Raw genomic sequence first — 13,009 nt, 5'->3', positions numbered from 1 at the left:
CACAGGACCAGATGGTTTCATTGGTGAGCTCTAACAAACATTTTTTTAAAAGATTTTTATTTATTTATTTGAGAGAGAGAGAGGGAGAAAGAGTGAGCAGGGGAAAGGCAGAAGGAGAGGGAGAGAATCTCAAGCAGATTCCCTACTGAGCATGCAGCCTGATGTGAGGCTCAATTTCATGACCCTGAGATCATGACCTAAGCTGAAATCAAGAGTCAGACACTTAACCAACTGAGCCACCCAGGCACCCCGTACCAAATGTTTTAAAGAAGAAATTAATGTCAATCCTCCAAGTCTTTCAAAAAATTGAAAGAAGAGGGGCGCCTGGGTGGCACAGCGGTTAAGCGTCTGCCTTCGGCTCAGGGCGTGATCCCGGCGTTATGGGATCGAGCCCCACATCAGGCTCTTCCACTATGAGCCTGCTTCTTCCTCTCCCACTCCCCCTGCTTGTGTTCCCTCTCTCACTGGCTGTCTCTATCTCTGTTGAATAAATAAATAAAATCTTAAAAAAAAAAAAGAAAATTATAAAAAAAAAATTGAGAGAACACTCCCAAACTCATTTTATGGGATTAAATTTATCCTGATACCCAAAAGCCAGATAAGGACACTACAAGAAAAGATAAATACAAGTCAACACCCTTGAAAAATACGGATGCAAACATTCTCAACACAATACTAGCAAATGAAATCAACAGCACATTAAAAGGATCATGCACCGTGATAAAGTGGGATTTATCCCTGGGATGCAAGGATGGTTCAATATCCACAAATCAAACACCACATTGGTAGAATGAAGAATAAAAATCATATGATTTTCTCAATAGATGCAGAAAAAGCATTTGACAAAATTCTACACCTTTCATGATAAAAACTCTCAGCAAATTGTGTATAGAAGAAACATACCTCAGTATAATGAAGGCCATATGCAACAAATCCACAGCTAACATCATACTCAATGGTGAGAAGTTGAAAACTTTCTTCCAAGATGAAGAACAAGACAAGGATGCCCACTCTTACCATTCCTATTCAACATAGTACTAGGAGTCCTAGTCAGAGCAATCAGACAAAAAAAGAAAAAAAAAAAAAGAAAGAAAAGGCATCCAAATCAGAAAGGAAGGAATAAAACTGTCTCTATTTGCAGATGACATAATCTTCTATATAGAAAACCCTAAGGAGGGGCATCTGGGTGGCTCAGTTGGTTGAACGTCTGCCTTTGGCTCAGGCCAGGATCTCAGTGTCCTGTGTTGGAGCCCCGCATAAGGCTCCCTGTTCAGTGGGGAGTCTGCTTCTCCCTCTCCTTTTGCCCCCCGCCCAGCCCACTCATACTCTCTCACTCTCTCTCTTTCAAATAATGAATAAAATCTTGAAAAAAAAAATCAACCCTAAGGAGTCCACCAAAAACTGTTAAAACTAATAAACGAATTCAGTAAAGTTGCAGAATGCAAAATCAACATACAAATATCAGTTGTATTTAAATACATTAACAATGAATTCTATGATATAGAATTAAAGAAAATAATCTCATTTACAATAGCATCAAAACCAATAAAATACTTTGAAATAAATTTAACCACAGAGGTGAAATATCTATACACTGAAAACTATAAGACACTGATGAAAGTTATTGAAAAGACACAATTAAGTGGAAAGATATGTTCATGGATCAGAAGCATTAATATTGTTACAATGCCCATATTACCTAAAACCATTATATATTCAATGAAATCTCTATCAAAATACCAATGGCCATTTTCACAAAAATGGAATAAACAATCCAAAAATGTGTATGAAACCACAAAAGAACGTGAATAGCCAAAGCAATTTTGAGAAAGAGCAAAGCTGGAGGCATCACACTTCCCGATTTCAAACTATACTACAAAGCTATAGTAACCAAAACAGTATAGTACTGGCATAAAAACAGACACACAGACCAACAAAACAGAATTGAGACCCCAAAAATAAACCCATGCATGTATGGTCAACTAATATTTGACAAGAGAGTGAAAATACCAATGAGGAAAAGTTAGTGTTTTCAATAAATTGTGGGAAACTGGGTATTCACATGCAAAAGAATGAAATTGGGCCTCTATTTTATACCACTCACAGAATTAACTCAAAATGGATTAAAGATTTAGATATAAGACTGAAACCAGGGATGCCTGGGTCCCTCAGTTGGTTAAGCATCTGCCTTTGGCTCAGGTCATGATCCTGGGGTCCTGGGATTGGGTCCTGCATTGGGCTCTTTGCTCAGTGGGGAGCCTGCTTCTCCCTCTGCCTGCAGCTCCCCCTGCTTGTGCTCTCTCTCTCTCTAATAAATAAATAAAATCTTTAAAAAAAAACCTGAAACATAAAACTCTTAGAAGAAAACAAAGAAAAAGCTCCTTGACATTGGTCTTAACAACGAATTTTTAAATATATTACCCAAGACACATGCAACAGAAACAACTGCAACTAAAAAAGTTTCTGGACAGTAAAATAAACAATCGACAAAATGACAAGGCAACCTATAGAACGGGAGAAATTATTTGCAAACCATATGTCAGATAAGAGGATAATATCCAAAAAATATAAGAAACTCATAAAAGTCAATAGAAAAAACCCCCAAATAATCTGATTAAAAATAGGAAGAGGACCTGAATAGACATTTTTCCAAAGAAGACATACAAATGGTCAACCACATGTAGAGGTACTCAACTAATCATCAGGGAAATGCTAATCAAAACTATAATGACAACCTACGGAATGGAAGAAGATATATTGCAAATGACGTTATCGGATAAAGGGTTAATATGCAAGATATATAAAGAACTTCTAAAACTCAACACCCAAAAAACAAATAATCCAATTAAAAATGGGACAGAAGACATGAACAGACACCTCTCCAAGCAAGATATATAGATGGCAAACAGATACATGAAAAGATGCTCATCATCGCTGATCATCAGGGAAACGCAAATCAAAACTACAGAGAGATATCACCTCGCACCTGTCAGAATGGCTAAAATCAACAACACAGGAAACAACAGGTGTTGGTGAGGATGTGGAGAAAGGGGAACACTCTTACACTGTTGGTGGTCATGCAAACTGGTGTGGCCATTGTGGAAAACAGTATGGAGGTTCCTCAAAACGTAAAAACAGAACCACCTTCTGATCCAGGAATCATGCTACTGGGTATTTACCCAAAGAATACGAAACCCCTAATTTAAAGGGATACAGGCACCCCTATGTTTATAGTAATGTTATTCATAATAGCCAAAATATGGAAGCAGCCCAAATGTCCATTGATTGATGAATAGATAAAGAAGTGGTACAATGTTGCAACAACATGGATGGAGATGGAGAGTATAATGCTAAGTGAAGTAAGTGAGTCAGAGAAAGACAAATACCATATAATTTCACTCATACATGGAATTTAAGAAACAAAACAAGCCAAGGGAAAATAGAGAGAAATAGAGACAAACCAAGAAACAGAACTATAGAGAACAAACCAAGGGGAGGTCGTTGGGGAGAAGAATGTAATACGTGATGGGGATTAAGGAATGCACTTGTGATGACCGCCGGGTGACTAAAATAAAAACTTGAAAAAAAGTATAATAAGATATCACATCGCATCTGTTAGACTGACTATCTCCCAAAAAACAAGAGATACATGTTGGCTAAGATGTGGAGAAAAGGGAACTCTTGTGCACTGTTGGTGGGAATACAAATTGGTACAGTCGCTACAGAAAATGATGTAAAGATTCCTCAAAAAATCAAAGCTAGGACTATCATATATTCTAGCAACCCCACTTCTTGGTCTGCATCAGAAGGAAATGATAATAGGATCTCAAAGAGATCTCTGTACTCCCATATTTCTTTCAGCATTATTCACAATAGCCAAGAAATGGGAACAATCTAAGTGTCCACTGATGAATGAGTAAACAAAATGTTATCTATCTGTCAATCATCTATCTAATGTAATATTATTCAACCACAGAACAGCCATTTGTGATTTGAGGGCATTATGCTCAGTAAAATAAGTCAGACAGAGAAAGACAAATATTATATGATTTCACTTATGTGTGGGATCTAAAGAAAAAGCCAAACTCATAGGAACAGAATGAAATGGTGGTTTCTGGGGTTGGGAGGTAGGGGAAAGGGAGGAGATGTTAATCAAAGTGTACAAACTTTCAGTTATAAGATGAATTAGTTCTGGGGCTCTAATATACAGCATGGTGACTATAACAATTCTATATTATATACTTGAAAGTTGCTGAGAGACTGTATCTTAAATTACACACAAAAAAGTTGTAATTATGTGAGGTAATAGATGTGTTAACTAATTTTATCATGGTAACCATTTTGCAATGTATATGAGTGTATCAAATCATCACATCGTACACCTTAAACTTACACAATGTTATATGCCAATTATATCACAATAAACCTGGCAAAAAGGGAAAAAAAAGGAACACAATTTACTTTTCTCTCTTGGTAGGTCTTTAAGAGGTTGAGATGATTAGTTAACCTTTGAATTAATACTTTGCACTATCCTGCTGCAGAAAGATGATTCTATGGGGGTGCCTGGGTGGCACAGCGGTTAAGCGGCTGCCTTCGGCTCTGGGCGTGATCCCAGCGTTATGGGATCGAGCCCCACATCAGGCTTTTCTGCTGTGGGCCTGCTTCTTCCTCTCCCACTCCCCCTGCTTGTGTTCCCACTCTCGCTGGCTGTCTCTCTGTCGAATAAATAAATAAAATCTTTAAAAAAAAAAAAAAAGAAAGATGATTCTATGATGCTATTTATATTACTGAAGAAAACTCTTTGCCTTGTATAGATTTTGAGTTTCTGAAGCTAGGAAACTTGGTATCTTTTATTGCATCCAGGGTAGTACTTTGCAAAAAATGAATATTCAGTAAATATTTAAATTGAATGACATTTTTTTGCTGCTACAGGATTTTTCTGGTAAAAGTATATTTTCCTATAATGAATTCAATAATAACAGTGAGGACTAAGTAAAGGTAAGACAGAATATATTATGTTATATTATATTATATTATATTTGGTCCTTTATAATGTTTATTTAAAATTGTATGTTTAGAGTAGCTTTGAAAAGCAGTGTAATGATGGAATCCTCAGTGTAGAAGCAGCCCGGATATTAATTGGTGCAACCAAAAGCTATTGCCCCATCCAAGGAAAGTAAGTATAATACTTCTTAATTTGTTATTTCCAAAATCAAATGGGTATATGGGGGAAAAAATCAAACTGAGAGTTAAATGTCCAGATTGATGAATCTTTTTATCTCACCTATCTTCATCTATCCGTTCATCCATCCATCGTCCATCTACTTCTTATGTTACTTGTTTACATCTTTTCCCCTGAAAGTTCATAATTTTGGTGTCATTAGGAGATTCTGGAGGAAGATCTGACTACAGTGGAATTAGATAAGAGACTAGGGGAGCCATGAAAGAAAACCTATGTAATTTCATATAATATTTATCTTTTCTTTGTATCATATTTGCTAAGTTACTGGATAGGGTAGGTAGGGAAGCCTGGAGCCTGCCATTAGTCAGGTGGACAAAGCCTTGAAGGAACTGGCCCAACTGATGGACCTGGGAGATGCAATCAAATTTGATGGGAAAAGTTCAAGTATCTTGGAGCTATGTCTATATCTGGTTATAGTCCTGGCAAGCATTCTTTAATGGATGATCCAAGACAAAGCTCGTGGGGAGCAACAATGATAGGAAATCCTTCCAGATGATAGTTAACATTTCAGCAGTCTGGTGATCTATCTGGGAGATCTAACATCAGTTCCTAAAGTTTGGGAAGAGTAGGGCCTTCAGGGCCTTGGAGAGGCTGGAGCTAGGCAAGGCCTGACAAAGGGGAGCTTGATTCTGAACTCCAAAGAACGGGTCTGGAGAAGCTTTAATTATGCTCTATCTCAAGTCAAGAATGGTTCCAAGAACAGAAGCAGCAGGGGTTCCCTGTACCTGACCATGGGCGGGTGGGTGGATGAGTACAGAGGCTCAGGACACAGCATTTTTAATAAACCTTTTTAATAAACTTTCCCTTCTTATATGACCCAAAAGTATAGCACTTGATTTTTACTTTAAAATATGTATATTTTTCTCTGTCAGATTCATGAGTATTTATGATGTTTCAACTTATGTAAGAGCTAGAAGTTGGCTTATGAAGTTTAAAAGCATGTTAGCTTTCTTGGAATATCATAAAGATAAGGCATCTCTTATTCTGTATGGGTAAGTTTTGTAAACCTTTAATAGCAATATACCTAGAAATATGACTTTTTCCACATTATCAGCATTGATTACACTGATTTTCCTTATTAAAAAAATTAGCTAATATTATGGTCAACTCTTATTGATTGAGTGGTGAAGGAGCAGAGCCCTTGCTTCTCTTTCTCCCTTCTGTTTTAGCAACTTTGTTGATACCTCTATTAGAGAGTGGGTAGGAAGAAGTGGTCGTATTTGGAGTCTTTTAAGTGGTAATTGCCATGTGTTAGGGTCATATTTCAAGCGGGACTGCTTTCATATTCTTCTGGGTGTAACATTGAGCAGGAGAGAGAAATATCAAACTCATGGCCTATATTTTCCTCTCAATTTCATCTGTGACATGGGGCGGTTCTGTTGATGTCCGTAACTAGGAAAAACATAACATGGCCTTACTAATAACTGTAACCAATTTTCCAAAATATCATAAGATACATACTTACATAACTTGTGTAAACTCTTCCATTTATTATAAGTTGTGAACTTACATACTTTTTAGAACAGGAAGACAAGGTTTTTCTATTAACGAAAGATAAAAAAATGAGAAACACCAGAAAAATTCATGCTACTAAATTTTAAGTGACATAAATTTTAAGTTGACATACCTTTCATAACAAATCCTGATATTTTTTAACTTTTTCCCCTGTATTAAGTTTAAAGAGAAATATAAGGAATTAAAACTCTAGGGTCTTGACATATATCTAGATAACCACTTTTTGCTAGGCTCTACTTAGGATGGATTGGAAAATTGAAAAAAAAAAGTCATGGTAATTACTGAATAGAATATTTTTTCCTGTTCTTACTTTTAAGTGATGCTGATGTTTTTTTCTATAATTATTTGTTTCTTGCTTTTGATGAATGAATCTTTGCCTTGTTTCCTATATACTATTAGCCTTGATTTTAAAAAACGCTCCCCATCCTGATATAGATTAATAAAAGCTATATTTTTGTCTTTCTCTATGATGATTATTGTGCACAGAAAGTATGCTTTAGGTTTCTGCCTATTTATTTTATATTTTTATACTCTTCTTCAAATTAATGTTGATGATTCGTTAAAGCAAATGTTGAACTTTAGATCTCAATTGTTATATTTTTTAAATGATGTACCATTTTATTGATCCCCTTTTTTTCCAGGAATAATAAATTTCTGCTTTTTGTATATCACATTGCATTTTCAGAAGAATTTGAATATGCAGGACACGTTATAACAGTAATGTACATTTATCCTATGATAATGCATCTATGGCCAATCGCAAGAGAGTTAAATGTGTCAGCACTTATATCAGTAAACAACTATTTTGTATTTTTATTCATATTTCGATCAGCACTGAAGGTACTGTTTAAAATAAAATGTATCCAATGAAGAGAACAATTCAGATATCTTTGAATCTATTTTTGTCATATTGAAATCATTTGATACTAGAAGCCATTTGCTGTAATAGTTGATAGGATCCTGGAATTTTAGTAATCTTTTTTGAATTTTCTGAGTTTAATAATGAAATCAGTATAATACTCATGGTCGTGGATATCAGGTAAGATAAGTATCTTAAAAGTGAAGAGAATCCCAATGACATGCAAGAGAAATGGAAATACAAATAGAAAATACAAATGGTTGTTTCCCTCAAATACTCTCTGTAATGATACAAAAAGCAAATAAGTGAATAAACCCATATTTGTTTGCTAGGTTCTTGTCATAAGATAAGAACTACTTGTTAGGATAAAAGCTTCAAAGGTGACTTGTCAGCATTACTGTTTTCATACTTTATTATTAATAGTGTTGCAATGACTCTGTTTACTGCTATTTTTAACTGCTTGTTTTTGGCATTTCAACTTCATTATTGATTATATATATTTTGAATCAGATTATGCTTTTGATGTTGGAGATTAAAAATATTTTTTTGGAATTCCAAATGAATAACTTAAAACTCAACTTTTGGATTACAACTCATTTGTAGTTGAGGATTGAACTGTTAATTTTGAGGGTCCGTCCCCTCCCCCCTCATTGTACAGGCGCTATGAAATAACATACGTTCTGTTTGTTTTCTAAATAGATAGTAATTTTGAAAAGGAAATATTTTCATCAATATTGGAATACTTTGGACTTTCTTATCGTGCTTCTCGGAATCATTGATATATTTTGTATATACTTTGTCAAATTGAGACCAGACAACTTCGTTCTTATTCAGATTACAGTAATACTAGGATATTTCAGAATAATTAGGTTTATTCCTTTCATCAAGGTAAAACATCACACTTCTAAATTTTGGTGTGTTTTTTTTTCTACACTGTTTGTTAAATGTGTTAAGAAACCTCATTATTTTGAAGGAAACAAGAGAAAAAGCTGTCTTTTCTGGAATACTGTCTCTACAGGTGTCTGGCTGGTCACCCTCTCACCGTCTCACAAAGGATGCCTTCCCTTACCACCCCATGTGAAATAACAACCTGTTCCCCACACATACCAGCTTCCCATCCCATCTTCCTGACCCACCTCTAACCTGCTTAAGGTTTAGTTTTTCCTCAGCACTTATTACCTTTGTACTGTATGTTGCATGTACTCTCCATGAGGTAGGGATCTTTGTATTGGTCACTGACGTAACTTATGCCTCTAGAATGGTGCCTCGCATATAGTTAAGTTCTTAATCAAATATTTGTTGAGTGAAAGAATGAAAATGTTGGTGCCATTTGAAGCATGGTGACCCAGAAACAAGTCCTCCAGGTTTTAGTAAAATTTGCTCATAAAGGCCTAACTGTGCAGAAGCATGAAAATATTTTCTCTCCAGGCTACTTTTATGTAGCAAACTGCCTATGGAACTTAATTTTGCTGCGGCTTTCCGTCTCTGTAACAGCTGCTATTCCTTCTTTCCATGCCTCTGGTTTTGATTCTGAAGGTGGATTTTCAGATTTTCAGTCTCAGCTCTTAAACCTCCTGTCTTTCTTTCCAATGAAGTTGTCTTATGTAAGTTTTTAACTTGAGAGCTTTAGATGATTTCATTTGCCACTCCATATTTTTGGGGTTGTTTAATTCTTATTATGTCAAACAAGTTTATTGGTATGTGTTGAAGTTATTAAGAATTAATATTAAAAAAAAACAGCTGAAAACCTTGGTGACAAAAGGGTTTTATTAGATTCCTCCAACTATTCCCAGTCTCTGTGAAATCTAGTAGTCATCTTAAAGGCAGAATTGTTTGAATGCTCAGACTTGTACTTGTAGACTTTATTGGCTGCTCCTTCCTTGATTCTATATAAATGGGACCAAGCTTTGGTGTTCAAAAGCGTTACTATACAGAATTGTATTCACAAACCCTGCTTTGAGGGGTAATCTTTATTACTTGTGATTTTTGCTTTATGAGCTTAGAGCCAGGTGTCTACATAAGGTATAACCCCACCATAACACAAAGTACGCTAGAAATCAGGATGTGTAGTATGAGGCTAAGTCTTAAAATGGAAGGCAGAAGCTTCCTTAGGTAACCAGTTTTTATACAGAGACAGGATGAAGATGAAGGTAAAATAATTATTGTAGAAGTAATACTTTGTGAAATGTCTCTCTGAGGGAAGTAAAAATTTAAAGACATGATATTGTGGAAGTGTGAACCAGTTACTACTTCTGTCCAGCACACTTTGGCAAATCTCCAAGAATTGTACTTAAGAAATTAATATAATCAGGGTTAACTTTTTCTATTGAGCACTTACTATGTTCCAGGAACTGTGCAGAGCACTTTACATACATTGTCTGATTAAATTATTGCACTAGCCCTGTGAAGTAGATTTTACCACTATATAAAGTCAGGTGCTCCAATAGCCAGTCTCGGTACAGTGTGGCTTTCAAGAGAAACCTATATTGGAGAGCTTGGAAGAATATTGGAGATTTTTACTTTAGATCCTCTTAGGAAGAGCTCAGGGGGTGTCAGTGCATCATGGAATAACAGTTTGTAAAAATCCTCTTTACTGTCTGTCCCTCTGGCCAAAGTGACCCAACTATAAGAGCAGCTAAAAATCTCTTCTTTCTCTGCTCTTGTAATTCCTTTGCTATGATGTTATTTTGCTCTTCGCACCTTCCTCCTCTGTGACCTGGTTCCTCACCATCTGCCCAGCATTCTAACCTGATTTAGTCTCTGTGATTGACTATACCAGTTGTGAGGGGCTGATCCTTTGGACTTCGGGTACTTAAGTATTATTACCCTCATTTTACAGATGATGAGATGGAGTCCTCAAGGTCACAAGTAACTTGCTCAATGTCATAGAGCTGATGAATAGGAGAACTGGCAGTTGAACCTCAGAGGGTTTAGACTTAAAATCCCATTCTCTTCAGTCACTACACTCTCTTGCTTCAGCTTATGATTTGAGAAATTTAGAGCTAAGAAGTATTTTTAATATCCTATGTTCCTATCTTGCAAGTCAAGAAACTGAGGGGCAGAGGGATGATTGATTTGGTTGGTGACGATCATGCAGGTTAGGGGACCACCCCTCTCGTCTCCTGAAATCTGGGAGTGTGGAGAATGGGGGATAAAGGCAGTGGTGGGGACTTCCCCCTAAAGCTACAGAGCCAGTTAGTCATTGATCTTTCATTTCTTTAAAGAGTGGCTCTCAAGCTTGAGTGTGCATAGAATCACCCAAAGGACTTGTTAAGACACTGATTTCTGAGCCCCATCCCCAGAATTTCTGGTTCAGCAGGTCTGGATGGGGGCCTGAGAACTTGCATTTCTAACAAGTCTCTGGGTAATGCCACTGCTCCCCAAGATGTCACTTTGAGAATGCCTGCCTTTGAGGGCGCTTTTCCTCATCAAATTTTCAGACTTTTTTTCTCTTCGTTGTTCCAGATAATAATCCCACTGCTGATAAATATCGTAGACGTGCAGATCAAAAAACGCCTCCGCTTGATGTATAGTATTACAAAAGGTTATGTCAAAAGTCAAGAGGATACCAAATTTTTAATAAAACAAATTTCCAGCAGAGAATCAATATATCAGGTGAGAGACAAGATGGGGAAAACAATCACTTGTGTGTAGTCGTATCTTTTAAGACGACTTCTACATGTATTTGACCCAACAGACGAATTGCAGCAAGCGAAGGGGATTCCATTATTTATTATGTTATAAGAGGTGCTGCAGAGGACAGTCTTTGCTCTTTAAATGTCAGGTATCTTTATCAAATTCATTTATGATCTTCACAGAAGAAAATCTACCCTTTGTTTTTGTGTTCTGGTTGCAGACTAGAGATTTGTCTGTCTTTGTAACACTCTCTAAAGGTTAGGGCAAGTTGGAAAAGGCTTCATGCAGGAATCAGAACTCACATGAGTCTTCAAAGAAAAGGTAGGTCTGAAGTGGAGAGGAAGAAAGAAGGAAAGAGAACAAAGATTTGACAGTGAAAACTCAAAATGCTGGTGCTGAAGAATGGCTGAGTAGTAGTAGTTATTTATTTATTTATTTATTAATTTACTCGTTTAAGATCCCCCTTATTTCCAGGCAGCATGAGGTAAGTACCAAGTGGGAGATAAGGATGGAGTGAATCACTTCCTGACTCAGTTCCCTCATGCCAGGCTGTCCACCCAGGACCCTCTGCAAGCTACTAGAGTAATGTTTCAAGTTTCATATGTGACTTTCTGCTTAAGAATATTCAGTGGCGGGGCACCTGGGCAGCTCAGTTGGTTAAGCTGAGCCTGACTCTTGATCTCAGCTCAGGTCTTGACCTCAGGGTTATGAGTTCAAGCCTGTGTTGGGCTCCACGTTGGATGTGGACCCTATTTAAAAAAAGAAAGAATGCACAGTAGTTCAGTAGCTGTATATATATATATATATATATATAGAGAGAGAGAGAGAGAGAGAGAGAGAGAGAGGAGACAACACAGAAAAGATGGTAAAAGAATAACCATGAAGAATTTTATAGCTTGAAAGTAATAAAATGCAAGAAGTAAAAGTATCCCTGCCTGCCCTTCACACTACTGCTTCCCAGAGACAGCGCCAGAGTAACTATTCTTTTTTTTTTTAAGATTTTATTTATTTATTTGTCAGAGAGAGAGAGAGAGAGAGAAGAGTGAGTGCAGCAGGCAGAGGCAGAAGCAGACTCCCCGCTGAGCAAGGAGCCTGATATGGGACTCAATCCCAGGACCCTGGGATTATGACCTGAGCTGAAGGCAGGCATCCCCATAGTAAAAGTTCGTGTGTTAATTCCTCTACTGTTTGCCATAATAATTTTAATAATGTGCACATGTATTTTATTCTTGATTTATTATCTCTAAACGGCTTTTATTTACTCTCTGCCATGAAGTATAAAGAGATTAGAATATTGCTTTAGCCTTTTCTTTTTCCCTCCATCTTAAATTTTTGGAGCTATTATTTTTACAGAGAAAAGTTTTATAACATTCACATTTTATTCTGTAAGTATAGTTATGTCTTCATTCTTTTTTTTTTTTTTTAAGATTTTATTTATTTATTTGACAGAGAGAGAGAGACAGCCAGCGAGAGAGGGAACACAAGCAGGGGGAGTGGGAGAGGAAGAAGCAGGCTCCCAGCAGCTCCCAGCAGAGCAGGGAAGCTGATGTGGGGCTCGATCCCAGGACCCTGGGATCATGCCCTGGGCCAAAGGCAGACGCTTAACGACTGAGCCACCCAGGCACCCCTATGTCTTCATTCTTTTCAATAAATGACTCCATACATAAAAAACCAAAAAACAACCTTTACTTTGTTATGATTATATAAATATTAACCACTGTAGAAACTATCATTTGATTCAACTCATAACAAAGGAA

At 36.8% G+C, this 13,009-nt stretch overlaps 1 protein-coding gene across 1 annotated transcript in view; it reads left to right on the top strand.

Moving 5' to 3' along the window:
* The window catches only part of SLC9C2 (solute carrier family 9 member C2 (putative)), a 104,189-nt gene that overhangs the window by 48,888 nt on the left and 42,292 nt on the right, over positions 1 to 13,009 (top strand). The window contains exons 13-17 of the mRNA XM_034666750.1: positions 5,079 to 5,176; positions 6,115 to 6,234; positions 7,399 to 7,597; positions 8,316 to 8,504; positions 11,082 to 11,231. Of these exons, the coding sequence (XP_034522641.1) occupies positions 5,079 to 5,176; positions 6,115 to 6,234; positions 7,399 to 7,597; positions 8,316 to 8,504; positions 11,082 to 11,231 (756 nt within the window). The remainder of the gene's footprint in view (positions 1 to 5,078; positions 5,177 to 6,114; positions 6,235 to 7,398; positions 7,598 to 8,315; positions 8,505 to 11,081; positions 11,232 to 13,009) is intronic.

Source organism: Ailuropoda melanoleuca, chromosome 8, assembly GCF_002007445.2.
Source record: "Ailuropoda melanoleuca isolate Jingjing chromosome 8, ASM200744v2, whole genome shotgun sequence".
Taxonomy (NCBI): domain Eukaryota; kingdom Metazoa; phylum Chordata; class Mammalia; order Carnivora; family Ursidae; genus Ailuropoda; species Ailuropoda melanoleuca.
The sequence above is the reverse complement of the archived record's forward strand: the minus strand, read 5'-3'. Positions and strand labels throughout refer to the sequence as shown.